The sequence below is a fragment of the Madurella fahalii genome, assembly GCF_045866475.1.
Source record: "Madurella fahalii IFM 68171 DNA, scaffold_1, whole genome shotgun sequence".
NCBI lineage: Eukaryota > Fungi > Ascomycota > Sordariomycetes > Sordariales > Madurella > Madurella fahalii.
Genome location: NW_027263971.1, coordinates 706874 through 722174, shown reverse-complemented (window position 1 = coordinate 722174; position 15301 = coordinate 706874). Strand labels below are relative to the sequence as shown.

The 15301-nt window shown below is 56.3% G+C and overlaps 6 protein-coding genes across 6 annotated transcripts; 3 read left to right on the top strand and 3 right to left on the bottom strand.

Moving 5' to 3' along the window:
• Positions 1–14: 14 nt before the first annotated feature.
• MFIFM68171_00220 (Mannan endo-1,6-alpha-mannosidase DCW1) lies at positions 15–1874 on the bottom strand (the record flags this gene model as incomplete). Its single annotated transcript, XM_071055642.1, has 1 exon — positions 15–1874. One exon carries the CDS (start codon positions 1872–1874, stop codon positions 15–17), a length of 1860 nt encoding a protein of 619 aa, XP_070911743.1.
• A 1225-nt stretch (positions 1875–3099) lies between these two features.
• Positions 3100–3992, bottom strand: ADK2 (Adenylate kinase 2; the record flags this gene model as incomplete). The annotated part of the gene is made up of 2 exons (XM_071055641.1): positions 3100–3764; positions 3836–3992. 2 exons carry the CDS (start codon positions 3990–3992, stop codon positions 3100–3102), a joined length of 822 nt encoding a protein of 273 aa, XP_070911742.1.
• Positions 3993–5479: 1487 nt separating this feature from the next.
• On the top strand, positions 5480–7182 carry YLH47 (LETM1 domain-containing protein ylh47; the record flags this gene model as incomplete). Its single annotated transcript, XM_071055640.1, has 2 exons — positions 5480–5540; positions 5600–7182. 2 exons carry the CDS (start codon positions 5480–5482, stop codon positions 7180–7182), a joined length of 1644 nt encoding a protein of 547 aa, XP_070911741.1.
• Positions 7183–8004: 822 nt separating this feature from the next.
• On the top strand, positions 8005–9545 carry SNX4 (intercellular trafficking and secretion; the record flags this gene model as incomplete). The annotated part of the gene is made up of 2 exons (XM_071055639.1): positions 8005–8280; positions 8352–9545. The coding sequence occupies 2 exons, from the start codon at positions 8005–8007 to the stop codon at positions 9543–9545; spliced, it is 1470 nt and encodes a 489-aa protein (XP_070911740.1).
• Positions 9546–12135: 2590 nt separating this feature from the next.
• Positions 12136–13776, top strand: MFIFM68171_00216 (uncharacterized protein; the record flags this gene model as incomplete). The annotated part of the gene is made up of 1 exon (XM_071055638.1): positions 12136–13776. One exon carries the CDS (start codon positions 12136–12138, stop codon positions 13774–13776), a length of 1641 nt encoding a protein of 546 aa, XP_070911739.1.
• A 65-nt stretch (positions 13777–13841) lies between these two features.
• Positions 13842–14807, bottom strand: APL6_1 (AP-3 complex subunit beta; the record flags this gene model as incomplete). Its single annotated transcript, XM_071055637.1, has 1 exon — positions 13842–14807. The coding sequence occupies one exon, from the start codon at positions 14805–14807 to the stop codon at positions 13842–13844; it is 966 nt and encodes a 321-aa protein (XP_070911738.1).
• Between the last annotated feature and the right edge of the window lie 494 nt (positions 14808–15301).

Sequence of the window (15301 nt, the reverse complement as noted above, 5' to 3'; positions counted from 1 at the left end):
CCCGTCATTTGCCATCATAATTCATGCTTCGAAACCTCCCACAACGCCCTCAGCACTGCCAACCCCCCGCCCTGCGTCTCCACCGTCCTGCCCCGCCCACGGCAATTCGGATCACGGTTGTCAGCATTCCTGGTGTTACTGCCGTCCTCATCCAAAGCCTTCGGGTCTCTCTTTGCAGCAGCACCGGTACCCGAAACGCTCCCCACAAGCGGCCGCTGGCTGCCATCCTGATTCATAACTACAGGTTTCTTCTTCAGCTGCTCGACCGCTGGGCCATCGCGTCCCACCCACACCTCGTCCTGCGGCACCCCGAAATTCCGATAATCAACAACCTCCCCAATGCCGTCCCCACTAGGCGGCGATCTCTCCTCCTCCACGCTCCCCACCTCGCCCACCGTGACCCCCCGCAACAGCCCAACGGTCCACCACATGCCAAACAGCCCGCTCCCATCCCTCGTCCCCATGGCCGCCTCGGCATTATGCCTCAGCCACCCGAGATAGCTCCTGCAGCCGTCGGCATGCCACGCCCGTATCCCAGCCATCCTCTCCTCGTCCGGGGCACCAGTGGGCAAGCGAGGAGAGCGCAACGCGCCGGCGCCGCAAAACGCCGCGAAGTGGTGCATCCAGATGCCCTTGAACGTCTGCCCGTCCTGCGAGCACCTGCCCGAGACGTCGCAGGCCTCCTCTAACACGCCGGCCCTGCCCAGGCCGCGCCAGGGGGGCAGCTGGCCGGGGCGGAGGCGGCCGAGGTCGTCGACGGGCGAGTTGCGGTCCAGGTCCCAGCCGGTGGCGCGGATCACGCTGCGGACGAGCGCGTGGCCCTCGCCGAGGTACGCCTCGCGGCCCGTCGTCCGGAAGAGGCCCAGCAGGCCCGAGAGGATGACGCCCTGGTTGTACGTGTACACCATCTCGTCGCGCGCGTCGCACTTTGTATTGTTGCTGTCGCCCGGCTTGTACCCCGAGATGTGGAAGCCGTCGGCGTACAGGCCCGCCGAGTTGGTCATGTTCGACGACGCGAGCCACTCGTGCGCCGCGCGGGCCGCTCGGCAGAATATGGGGTCGTGGGCGCGCCATTCCGTCTTCAGAGAGCGATGGGACGGTCCCGTGGTGTTGGGGTCAGAAGATCCCGCGCCGAACGGGGAGGTGTTTGGGTCGCCCGGGAAATGGAGGTACATGCCGATCGAGGCAGAGATGAATAGTTGGTTAGTGATGGCGTTCTTGTACGGCGTCAGGCGCGGATTCCATATCATGCCTCCTCCGCAGAGCTTGGTATCCCACCCCTTGGCTGCCAGCTCCCAGAATATTCGGGCACGGTGGGCAAACGCAGGGATCCAGCGGTTTCCATACCATGACTCGTCCCCGAATGTTCTAGCTTCCCTTGTTTCTACGAGGGTGCTATGGTCATCGATGAACTGGATAGCCTCGAGCCAACCCAGTACAACCCAGAGCATGTCGTCGTACGCCTGGTTGCGGACGGCGAAAGCGTCCTGGCCAAAGTAGAAGGCGATCACGTCGGCAAAGTACCCGGAGACGGGGTCTTCATTTCCAACAGAAGAGGCGAAGAATTTACTATACCGGCCAGCCCGTTCGAAATCGGCCGAGATTGTCCGCAGGGCGGCGGCAACATGGGTCCCCATGACCGCCGCTGTCCAGTCGATTGCTTTCGGCCAAGTACCAATCCACCGCTGGAAGTAGACATCTTGCATGTCCCGCAATGCCTTGAGCATGTCGTCGTACACGTGGAATTCCCGGTAAGACGGGCGCTCGACATCGCCGTGCCGTTCGTGGCTCCACCATGCTAACAAGAACGACCCGGGAGAAGCGGCGCAGACGGCGGTGGCCGAGGCAAGGACAATGGCCCACCTAATCAACATGTTTGCTCGTCCAGAAAGTGACAGTGGTGGAGGAACCTCTTTAAACCAAGGTCCCGGTAATCCTGGCTTGTTGGTTAGAATGCGGAGCGTAGACCATCCCAGAGGGATATAAGACGAACCCTTGATAACCAAAACTGGGTGCTGGTGATAGAATCTTTAAGCACGACCACGCTATGACCAGCCAGGGCGAGCACCGATACCGACACCAACAGTCAGGCAACACGAACTGGCCACCGGAGCTGTTACTGTTTGCCGAACTAGCACCAAACCCATCATGCTCTCATCGTGGCCGAGCCTAGTGGATTTCTGATTGTTACAGCGGTGATCCCCCAGCGAGACAGCGGGCAGGCATAAACAAAGCAATGCTGAAATAAATGAAATTGGGGAATATGTGTCGCTCTAAAGATAGGTAAAGGCAAAGAAAATGCGAGAAAAGAGCACGAGGCTTGCCGGGGGAAAGGAAGGCTACCACAGGACTCAGCGGTCATGGGGATCTACTCGCCGAATTGTATGAACCGCCTGGTGTGCCAAGGAGCGACAGATTGCATTGGGACAGGTGTTACCGTGCCCTGGAAAGCCCCCCACCCCACCACAGGGCTCCCTCCAATTCAGGGCTCCAATTCAGGGCAGGTCAGCAATGGCGGGACACATGAGTGCCCCGCCATGCGGGGAGGCGGGCACCTGCTGCGGGAGTGTCGCATCCTCCTTAACTGGAGGGGTTTCGAGGGTTCACCGGGCATAAGCCAGAACCCGAAAAAATATGCGCTCCCCTCCTGTTGGTCTAGACTCTCCCCTATCGGATGGATGTGACTGGCGTATAACCCCATACATATCTGAGATCTTGGGTCTCACAACGTGACTCAAGAATGCTTAATGGATCGGCACGCCACGTAGTTGACCGAGTCCGTGGTCTGACGATAGAAGATGAATAGTGATGCTCCAAGAACGAAGGTATTTCGAGATGTCTGTCCGCTGGGATGACAGAATCTATGCATCAATTATAGATAGTTTAAAAACCACAGATAATAATCCCACAGCGGCGGCATCCAAAGCCTGGCCGACGAAGTATCCAAACGCCAAGACAAAGAGCCGTAGGCCTCTCTCCCTTCTGTTAACTCCTGACGCCTTGAAGCAGATTTCCACCATTCGCGTCCCCAGCCAAAGGCATCACCGCATCTCTACATACTCGTACCTGACGCTCTCAAGATAATGCTACAGCGCAACGCTACCCGGCAAACCGACGCTCAAACTCGCGGAAAAGCTTGGGCGAGATCTCGTCGCTGCTCATGCCCTCAACCTCCCACAGCACGCCCTTGCGCGCGTAATGTTCCAGCAGCGGCTCGCTGGTCTCTTGGAACTTCTTCCACCTGGTGCGATACGTCTCTTCGCTGTCGTCGGACCGGCGCACGAGCGGCTCGCCTGTGATGTCGTCGCGGCCGGGGACCTTGGGAGGATTGAACGTGGTGTTGTACACCCTCCCGGAGGGCTCGTGCACCCAGCGCCCGGATATGCGCTCCATGATGACGTCGAGCGGCGTCTTAATATTCACGGCGAGGTTGATGGGCACGATCTCGTCGAGCCGGTCGGCTTGTGCCGCTGTGCGCGGGAATCCGTCGAGCAGGAACGAGGCGGACGGGTCTTCGGACGGCTGCGACTGCGGGTAGCCGCGGACATGGGCGGGCGACGATACGAACGCGGCTACTTCGGCTTCATTGTCGAACAACTGGCCCTCAGTAGTCATGGCGGCGGATGATGCTAGCGTCATGACATTGCCAGAAGGGTGCCCCGAGGATATCCACCCGCGCTGGTTGAGCTCGTTGCTGATGAGTCGGAGCATGAGATCGTCCGGGACCAGCCCGCCAGACTTCATTGTGCTCTCGACCTTGATACCTGCATCGACTTAGTTTAATTTGCTCCCTAGCGGACCTTGACAGTCGTGGCAAATTCTAGGTTGCACGCACCGAGAGGCGTCCGCTGCTTAACATTGTACCGCAGCAGATCCCCAGAGCTGATCGAAGACAGCTGCGGAAACCGCTGCAGCAGCCGTTCCGACTGCGTCCCTTTCCCTACTCCCGGCGCCCCTACAAGGATGACTCGGGCTGCTTTGCGGAGGCGCATAGTACGGGATTTGGGATTGGAGAATGGATACCTGCAAGGACGTGTCAAAAGGGGGTCGAGGTTGCGTTGCCAGGGACCGCCTATGTACTAAAATACGGGGACGCGTGCAAGCTGTCACTGATCCGGGTGCGGGGCAACAATCGATCGGCGCCCAGTTGAGACGCAACCGAGGACCGAGAAAGCTCCTAGAGCTGCATACTTGGCAATGTATGTACGTATAAAAGCCGGAGAATGATGAAAACCGGACCGGAGTACAAACGGGGAATGACGACGAGATACACTTTTATTCACCAATCCCCAGCAAAAAAAAACACGGTTTACAAAATTGTGGGTGAAGTTTGGCACGATTTGCGTCTGGCTTCGCCTGTGGAAAAGCCGAGCTCTGACGCTGGAAAGGATTGGCGGTTTTGCCCTATTGCGTCTTTCCTCATCAAAATTCCAGCCAGGTTTTGTTGAGACACGATTCCCCAGAAGCCCCGATATCGCCCCCATTGGACCTCCGGGGAACTTGGGAATCCCGATTTGGAATCCTTCAACCCACTTCTGGAAGCCTTTCTCTTATTCTTCACAGAGCGCAAAACGCAAGGACTTGAAAAAGAGACTGAGTATAGTGACCGCTCTGTTCCTGGCTTCTAGCCTTAAAAAAGCTTGTACCTGAACCGTCCCAAAACCATCGGCCATCAAGCGGCTGGGCACGGCCCTTAGACGAGGATGTCGAACGGGCTCATCCCTACCAGAGCCTGAGTGGCGGGAGCTGCCTCCTGTCGGGAAGAACGTGGCAATATCGACAGGTCGCAATGCACATGCAGTCTTTCACATGGAACCGATTTAGCTAAACTTGATGCCCCCGGTGTCGTGGAGCTGGTTCCGTACCAGTCCGACATGACCCGAGATGCACGTGTTCTGGTATCTTCATTTGAGTACTGAGGCTAGTGCCGGTTCTGAGGTGGCTTGACCGAATCGTCCGGGTGGGTCACGTGACAATACCTCCTAGCTGCCCCCTTGACTCGTAAGCAGGGCATATTCCGGGCGGCGGCGGGGCGGCTTTCTGGAGCCTGCCATGCCGGGCAGCGCATCGAAACGGTCGGATTTTGATGTCACCGCGCCCCTTCTGGAAGCGGCGCCGACCAACTCACCCGGCTAGATCCAGACAACGACTCGGCTCTCTCCATTAACCTGTACAGTAGCCTACTCCATTTTTTTCTCCCTTTCCCCTTTCTTCTAGAAATATCAGCTTGCATCAGGCCACGCCGCCTTTCTGCCAATCCTGCTATTTCCGGTTTCCCTTTCGAGTTTTAGCGCCCGTTTATTGACTGTTGCTCCAGCGAATCCGCTATTCTGCATCAAACGAACGCATCGGTGAAGCATCTCTGACCTCCAACCAAGATCCGGTGTGTTATCAAGAACGGGAAGCGGCAATTGTTTTCTCCCCCCCCCCCCTCGCCATACGCTACTAGTCCGCCCGCTGCGCTTGGACAGCCGCCTCTATGAGCGCCTCGACAAGAGTGGCGCGTCGGGCGCTGGTCGTCAATCCCTTCCTGGGCACCGGTGCGTCACTTGCCCGTCCGAGCCCTATCCTTCACCTCCATGGCTAACGAGTCGCGCAGGCCGCGCTCTGCCCCGATCCGCTTTGCTTGCCACTTCGATTCATCTCAGTCGCAATGCGCACCAGCTCGGGCTTAACAGCCCGGCCACTGCCCTGCTTATCCCGATCAGGAGCCTGACTACCTCTGGCACGAGTACTCACGGAGGTCCGCCTGCGGGTCCGCCGCCGGGATTCAATCCGGAGGAGGCTAAGAAACCCCTCCCGAGGGAACCCACGAGCGCCCCGAAGCCCGCCGCAAAAGCAAAGCCCAGCGAAACGGAGGTGAAGGAATCGGCCGAAAAGACGGTGGAAGCGTCGGCCGACTCGGGAGCCTCGCTCACTCAGCTTGCTGCGCAGAAAGAAGCTGCCGCCGAGAAGACCGAGGGTGAGAAGGAGGAGAAGAAGCTGACGATCGCACAAAAGATCAAGAAGGAGGCCCAGCACTACTGGGATGGCACCAAGCTGCTGGCGGCCGAGGTCAAGATCAGCTCGCGCCTCGCGCTCAAGATGGCTGCCGGCTACGAGCTCACCCGCAGAGAGCACCGGCAGCTCAAGCGCACGGTTCAGGATCTCGGCCGACTGGTGCCCTTCTCCGTCTTTGTCATTGTGCCGTTCGCCGAGCTGCTGCTCCCGGTGGCGCTCAAGCTCTTCCCCAACATGCTTCCCAGCACATACGAAGGACAAAAGTCCAAGGAGAAGAAGGCGTCGACGCTCCGGGCCACGCGCAGGGAGGTTAGCGACTTCCTCCGCCAGACCCTGAAGGAGACTGGTCTCCCCCTGACCCAGGCGACGACGCAAAAGGAGGAGTTTACCAACTTCTTCCGGAAGCTCCGCGCTACCGGGGAGACGCCCACGGATGAAGACGTCATCAAGGTGTGCAAGATCTTCAAGGACGATCTCACGCTCGACAACCTGTCGCGCCCCCAGCTCGTGTCTATGTGCAAGTATCTCAACCTGAACACGTTCGGAACCGACATGATGCTCCGCTACCAGATCCGCCACCGCATGCGGCAGATCAAGCGGGATGACCGCGCCATTAGCTACGAGGGCGTCGACAGCCTCTCGGTATCGGAACTCCAGATGGCCTGCGCTAGCCGCGGCATCAAGAGCCACGGCGTGTCGCCGGCTAGGTTACGCGAGGATCTCCAGACCTGGCTGGACCTGCGGCTCCGCGACGGTGTACCGTCGACGCTGCTCGTACTCAGCAACGCTTACATGTACGGCCAGACGCCGTCGGACGAGGGTGTCTCGAGCCAGATCGCGGCGCTGACGGGCGTGCTGTCATCGATCCCCGAGGAACTCTTCCACGAGATCGAGCTGGAGGTGCACAACGCCGAAGGCGCGGCCACCAACAAGCAGCGTCTCGAGGTCCTCAAGGAGCAGCAGGAGCTGATCGACGAGGAGCTGGAACAGGACGAGGAGAACCAGAGTGCGGGCTTCGCCTCGCCGCGGGATACCGAGAATATTGACGACAAGGAAGAGAGGCAGGCCCAGGCCGAGTCGGACGGCGTCGAAAAGGCACAAGTCAGCGAGGCGGTGGACGCTGAGAAAGACCAGCTCGACGCTGCGAGGATAGAGCAGCAGCAGAAGGCCAGCGACAAGTGAACAGGGGAAGGCTGCGTGTAACATTACTGCGCCATTGGCCACTTACAGTCTTTGTTTCTCTTTTGTGTGATGTTTGAGTATATTACATGGCAGAGCGATGGGGGTCCTGTAAGTATAGACAGCGCGGACGGCCAAACTGGCACCAGGGGGCTATCCAGGAGTTTGGGCTTTTTTTTTTTTTTTTTTTTGCGATTTTGTGTCTTCTTGGGCGGGTAGCCATAGACCACCACATCTCAATATGATAGATATCGTGGATAGCAGGTCCGAGAAGAATATTAAGTCAGACAAGGCATTTGACCGTTTCATAGTCTGCTTTCCCTGTTGACAAACCTGGATGTGTGCAGGCGTCTTTAAGTGCGTAACGGCGCATCCTTCGCCGGTAGCAAACTTGGCGTCTGGGGTGCGCAGGCAGCGAATTGCTCCTTCAAGGAACGCCGTCATAGTGCACACGAAGCTCGGCGTTATCACCCCTGGTAACTCTTCCAGGGATTGGTCTTGCTGGAATACACGGAGCTCTAACAGGCCACTAGCAGCTCTTGAAGCTCGGCCTTTACCAACACCACAAGCTCCCCCACCATCCTACGTCAATCGTCAAAGCGAAGCTGCAGCGCCGCATCATCGTCCCACACCAAAACTCCAAGCCACCGGGAACTGATCGAGATCGACCCAAGCGACGAGGATTCCTCTGTTCGACATCCTATCGATTTTCCAGTGCAACTCTGCTGGTTGGCGGTCATTGACTAGCAAATAACGGGCTTCTTCAACGGTTACGCGGGCGGCGCACCCTGGTCCCGCCAGTCGAGCCCCTCGTAAGCCGACAAGATGGCCGTCATCGACCAGGACAACTTCTCCAACATCTCATGGCACAGCGAGCAAAACCGGGATCCCGCAGCGCCGAGCACATCTTCCTCCCACGAACCTCCCCATAGCCCCGAGTATTCTAGGAACAGGCAAGATGATAACAGGGCGAGCGCCGACGAGAGGGGTCACGGCCCGGACCACGCCGGTGGTGAGATCCTCGAGTGCGTGGTCTCGGAGCCGCACAAGGAAAACGACGGCACCAAGGACTCATACGTTTCGTATTTGATTACTACCAACGTGGGTCTTATGCGTCTAGCTGCGTTGCGACAGACGACTCGTGGCTGACCAGCTCACCCCCACACGTACAGACTACCTTCTCCACATTCCAGCGGCCAACAACCTCCGTCCGTCGACGCTTCACCGATTTTGTCTTCCTTTACAAGGTCCTCCTCCGCGAGTACCAGGGGTGTGCGGTCCCGCCGCTCCCGGACAAGCAGCGGATGGAGTACGTACGCGGAGACCGGTTCGGGCCGGACTTCACGGCGCGGCGGGCCTACTCGCTGCAGCGCTTCCTCTCCCGTCTCGCTCTACACCCCGTCCTACGCCGCGCGAGCATCCTGCACACCTTCCTCGAGAGCCACGACTGGAACGCAACCATGCGCAGCCGGGCCGCAAGGGGATCCCTCGGACCTGCCGGCGTAGGGAGCCCAGATGTTGGCGCCCAAGGGGGCCAAGCCGGGGGCAGCGGCGGGGTGTTCGACAGCTTCGCCGACAGCTTCATGAACGCCTTCACCAAGGTGCACAAGCCGGACCGGCGCTTCATCGAGGTCAAAGAAAAGAGTGACAAGCTCGACGAGGACCTCAACCACGTCGAGAAGGTGGTGGCCCGCGTGGCCCGCCGCGAGACGGACCTGGAGACCGATCTCAAAGACCTCGCCGAGCAGTTCCAGAAACTCATCACGCTCGAGCCGGGCGTCGAGTCGGCCGTGCACGCGTTCGCCGCGTCGGTCGAGGACACGGCGGCCGGCCTCAAGAAGCTCAAGGACCACACGGACCAGGACTACCTCGGGTCGCTGCGCGACATGGTGGCCTACTCGGGCGCGCTCAAGAACCTCCTCAAGGCGCGCGAGCAGAAGCAGCTCGATTACGAGCAGCTGACCGAGTACCTCAACAAGTCGACGGCGGACCGCGACATGCTCGCGCAGGGGCACAGCTACGGCGGCGGGTCGGCGCTGGGCGGGGCGGGGGGTTTCATCCGCTCCAAGCTCGAGGACGTGCGCGGGGTCGACCACGAGCAGGCCCGGCGGGACCGGCTGCGCAAGCTGGAGCTGAGAATCGATGAGTTGACCAGGGAGGTCGAGTCGGCCCGGACCGAGGCGGACAACTTTGCTGATCAGGTCGTTAGAGAGGTCGACAGCTTCGAGTGGATCAAGCGCCTCGAGTTCAAGCGCCAGTTTGGTGGCCTGGTCGACGCCCACATCGACTTTTACGGCGGCGTCATCGACGTCTGGGAGCGCTACGTGCACGAGATGGAGAAGGAGGGCGTGGTCCTCCCGGCCTAGGAGGCTTGGGTTGTGGCGTCGACGGTGCCTGCCGAGGACGGCTGGACGGATGTTGTTGCTTAGGGTTGTTGCTTGCTTGTTCTTGCTTGTTTGCGAGAGTTGGATGGAAGTTGTTGCATTATTTTTTTTTTTTTTTGGTGGGGCGGGCGGAGGCGGGCTGGCTTGCTAGCTTGGGTGCTCACGGAAAAAGAAAGATATCTCTTTCTTGTATTTTTTACTTATTTTTTTTTTTTTTTTTTTTTTTTTTTTTAGGCGTCTAGTGGTGATAGTGGTATGATAGTGGCGGCGGTGGCAGCGGCGGTGGTGATTTTGCCTATAAAAGTTCTTTGTCCGCTCAGAAGGGGCTAGAAGTAGTAGCTATAAGGACAAGAAACTGCACTCTTTAAACAACAATGAAGACCAGAAGCTATTGTTATTATAGGGAGAGTGAAAACGTAAATCTAGACCTAATAGTTAACTTTTTTTTAGGGTCCAAATTGCTAACTCAGTAGAGCCTAGTATAAGGGGGTCGTTCTGGAGATACATTGAGGGAGATAGATCACGATGTATAGGTAAAATAAGCGACCTTTTTTTTTTTTTTTTTTTTTTTTTTTTTTTTTTTTTTGGTATAATGCAAAATGACATGAGAGGTGAAAATGTTCACAACGTCTATAGCCTCATTCTAAAGGCATTGTCTAGGGACCTACATGTAAATCACGGGCGGGCCGTATAGCAGTGCGCGACGCGCCCAGGCCAGCCGCACGCGGCTGGTTACACCTGGCCTTCGGAATGAGGCTGTGCACCAGAGACTTCCCACTTCCATTATCATCAATCACTACGGTAACTGCGTGTAACTGCGTTTATCAAAGCCTCATCATTGTTTACAGATGGACCTGTGCACCCCACCTTTTCTGAATTTTACTGCGGGCTACGCGATCGCAGATTCCTTTCCTTTTTGCCTAGATAGTACGATTACTTGGCTGCCAACAGCCATCTTTTCCACCGCTGTGACAACTTTAAAGTTAAAATTACCTGCTACCAACACACGTATTATAGATACAGCGTTTACGGAGGTAAACGAACCGTGCTATGAGATGTTGTCAGAAAGAATGGTGTAGGGGGTACTGGCACAAGGGTTTGATAATACCTGCTACAGAGTTTGCCGCTATTCACAACTAGAAGAAAGGCTCTCTAGCAAAGCCAGAGAGGACAGAAGAAAAAAACAAGCGATACAACCACGCACTTGCAACCCCATCAATTCCACCGGATCTAGGGTACCGTGCACTTAAGAGGTTGTAAACATTAACATCTCCGCACGTCAATTGTGCCTTAGCCTACTGAGGCTGGCAAGATACGATGGTGGCTAAGCGTAGCCGCGGAAGCTAGGATGAAAACAGGTAACTGTCACGGTTGGGAAGTATGGGACGGGACGTGACCGCGTGCTGATTAAGATGTACTGTAAATCTAAAGACGGGAAAAAAAAAAAAAAATGAAAGATCAAATCCTTGTCCAGCTATGACTTCCAAAAGCCATAAGCGTGGTGTCTCTCCTTTCTAACAGAGGGCCGAAGGCGTCACCATTTCTGTTTACCTTCTCTCCCCCCAAGTTGAGAACGGCTATAAAATACCCCTATCTAGTTATAATATACCATTATTGAGACCTATACGGTTCTACTACATGAGGGGTGAGATATCCCTAAGTTGACCCTCAGATTCCTCATCGACGAAACCCACACCCTAACACGCGTCAAATAAAAGGACCTGACACACCCGTCTCCAAAAGGTCGTGCATATTTCTTTCCGGTGAAAGCTGATTCTTACCCCGCTCGAATGAGACCACCATGTCAGGATGGTAATTATTCGGCCATTTAACCCTTAGTAGATGTCATCACCCTCGTATGGCTCAAGCCTCCTAAAACCCTATCACAAGCCTCATCGCAGCGTCCAAACTTTATTGTGAACTCTGTCGTGGGCGATGTGCCTTATAGCTGGTGGGACCTCCTTCCAACTTCAATCGCACCTATGCCAATCGCTGTGCTAATTAATTGGTTGTTACAGCCTGCGACTTATAATTGATAACCACAACAACGCGTAGGTCCGCATAGTCATAGACAAAACTACAGTGAGGAATGCTTATCTCGGGATATCGATCGTCACGTGAATATTACGACCCAGCTTTTAGAATCGAATGGTGGCTGGTTTGTGGCGGGTGACCGCATCAGCAATAAAAGTAGAGTTTGTCCCACGGGTCAGAGCCTCGTCGCCATCGTCTTTCAGACCGCCATCGTCTTTCAGACCGCCATCTGTAGAAGTGTCAACAACGGAAAATAACACAGGAAAGCTATTATCACAGGCTACTCCCTCACGCTCCTACTCACGACAAATATACCAACGTCGACCCGCTGTTCGCTTTGAATCCGGCCAACTCCAGAGTCAACCCACATCATACAGAAACCCAGGTAACGAGAGGTGAGGCATATTCGAGGACAGCGCTACTTGCGGCTGATAACCCCAAGACGCAATAAAGATTGCGGCTAACTATTATGTAGATGGCGTTCTGGTCGTTGGTGTGCCAATACTCTATCAGTCTATTGACTCTCGTCGGAAATGTGATGGCAAGCCCGGTTGCCGCGGCACCCGCAGCCACTGCCGGTCCTCTAGGGTCTCCACCCGGTCCTGGTCAAGGCACAATCCCAGCAGGAGGCAGCGGCTCGTCGTCCAATAGCACTGGCACAAGCCCGCTCACGCCCGGACTCGGGGTGAAGGTCTTAGCAACTATTCTCGCAGTTGGATGCGCGTCGCTAGCTACCTTAACGTACAGCGTGCTCATTGGGCCTGGAACGCGCCTGTTGAGCACCAGCAAATTCCCTTTCAGCGTTATCGCGGAAAACATTGGTAGCTTACTCTCCGAGACATGGCCCGACTCTAGCGACACGCCAAAAGTGACCCACCGAGCCGCCACCGATATCAGAGCACCCGATGCAATCCGGCTCTACTACGCAGGCACGCTCAGCGCAGATGGCAGCCGGCTAGCGAAGGGCGTAACCCAGTGCACCGCTAGTCTCGATCCGACTCAGCGACTGGCCATGCCCCCCATGTGGTTAACAACCGGCTCATCGTTGACGAAGAGCATGATCCAGCTTACTGTGTGGGAGTGGAGCAGCATTTGGATGGCCCTCGCCATGATATCCACAACCTTGGCTTTCAACGGCCTGCTCTCTGGCCGGCCTGGTCTCGACAGCTATCCACGAATTGTGGTGGTTTTCATTTATGCCGCAGCCTACATTTTTCACGGCTATTACGTCCAGCGAAAAATCGCCTCGTTTTTCACTATTGCCGCGGCTGGCGCTTCTTGGAGCACACTGCACAAGGCCGGGTTTCTCTCCGTGGATCTGCAGCAGCTTGAGGCACGCCTCAAGAGCGCAGAAGCCCCGTCTCCTATCTTCAAGCAGGTTGGGAAGCCGAGCTCGAGCGCTACTTTCCCCGTGGCTGCTGCCACACTGGCGCACGGCCAGGTCGCGGCGGGGCCGTCTACAGAAAGGCACATCAGCGATGTGAAGAAGAGCGAGGCTGAGACTGTGGCTGGCTGGCAGAAACGAGATATTTCAAGCTGTGTTGAATCCGGTGCTTCGGCTCTGAATTTTGTCATTACCAACGTGATGACAATGTTGGGTATCACCATCACGACAGGCTTTTCCGTGTGGACAAGCACGGATAGCACAACGACTTCGCAACTGGGATCGTTAGCCCTCCTAGCATCTCTTACCCTTGGGGTTGGATCCATGTTCAGCAGCGCCGTTGATCTCAGCGTCATGGAAAGCTCGTTTAGAAATGTTCTCTTTCTAAAGGAATTGATGATCAACGGAGAGGCGTCGTCACACGTGTCCAAGCGCATACCGAAAAGGACAACTCTGGGCTTCGCTCATGGGACGGTCAAGCCTCGGCATCTCGGTATGAGGACACTACTGAGGATGGGAAAGTTCTGGCCGGTCTTGCTATGGGGGCCTGGCATCGTGCTACTTCCAAGTGAGGACGATCATAGCAGGCTGAACAAGGGTGCCGAGTTCGAGTTTCGCGTGGCCGTCCGTGACAAGGTAGTTACCTTCACGACCAAGGAGATGGGCCAAGGGCACCAGGCAGACGACAATAGCGCCGACACGATTAATGTTTGCTATGAACCATCGGGACCACCGCCAGCAACCCCTCAGTCTCCCCCTACCAGCGCCAGCACCGCGGCCGCAGCCAACGCCTAGACCGAACCATCCCCTCGGCGAAACGCGGACTAGGCACACCGGCTACGCGCTCTAGACCTCCACTGTCATTTAATAAAAATGACGCTCATGCCGAGTCCGTGGTTTGGCTTCTCTCGTCTGTAGGAGTGGTATTTATACTGCACAGTTCCTCCCTGGCCCGGGCCGGGCCTGTCATAGCAGTCTAGGATGGTAGAGTGAGGGCTGCACGACACGTTCTTCTGCAGGATTCCGGTACCCAGCAGCTGTCTCACAGCAAACTTCGACAACATGAAAGTCTCATCCCCTCTCGAACTGCTCGACGTCTTTGCTAGCTTGGCCTGTTCAGCCTCGGTCATTCGGTGCCGAATAGACGGATCCGAGAGCAGGTCTAGGCGCCCAGCTGTCTCGAACACGGCTCTGATCTCCGTTTCCATTCTTCCGTCCCAGCCGAAGCAGTTGTACTTATCACCTGCGCCGGGTGCGACGAAGGCGACGATGCGCGACTCCTTAGCGCCGAGACTTGCCATGTCCTCAATCAGATTTTCCAGCACCCGGCGGACGAGAGGCTTCCAGCCTGAGTGCGCGATGCCAATGACAGTAGCAATAGGATCGAAAAGAAATACGGAAGGGCAGTCGGCGCCCTGCGCCGCAAGCACCACACCCCGCTTCCGAGTCGCGATCGCATCGTATTTCAGCGGAATTCCGTCGCTAGTAGTGACGGTCAATGTCCCCGTGGTTTCGTTTCTGTGCCATGAGTAGTCTTCGGCTCGGATCGAGACGCCAGAGTGCGGCCATCCACCGTTGGGCAGCAGCAAGGTCTGCGGGTCAAAGTCGGCCTTCTGTGCAAGGACTTCGAGGTTAGACCGGAACACCGACTTGGCGTTCTCGCCCCTTGTTTGTGAGGGGAGGTGAAAGGAGAAGTGCCGGTTAGAGGCGCTCGTTCCCTTTCCCGTGTAAACAGCTCGGATTGCTTTAAAGTCCTGGAAGACGTCATATGTAGGCGCGAACCGGTCGCATGGCTTTTGCGGAATCTCAGCCGTCAGTTGCTCCATTTGTCTTGTGCTTTCTCGATGAAACTTCTCCTACCGTTTGAGTCAGGTCTTTCAAGCGGCGGGCGCGCCGCCGCGGTTAAAGCGTATTTTTGAGGGCGCCACTAGGCCCGCTACTGTATATTTAGGGATCACCCCCACCCTCCCGAAACGTGGCTGCAGTGGTTCTGGATGGCGCAACATCATGCGATGAGCGCTGATCTTCCATTGTGATGTAAGACTGGTGGATAGCTCTTGGTGCTACTCGCTACACCACTGCTGGGCTAGGAAGGTCCAATGTATTACTTCTTGGGCCTTGTTATATATTACCAATGCAGGAGACAACCAGGGATACGGAACCCCATGCAAGTGATGTGATATATTGCGAGGTTCTCCGTTTTTGCTTTTCGATTGCACTGGCTTAGAAAAGGGAATCAGACGAGTTCGCGTGGGCTATTGAACCAACCGTTCAGAAATACGGCCTTGACCATATCCCTCGTCGTGAATCATGAAGAACC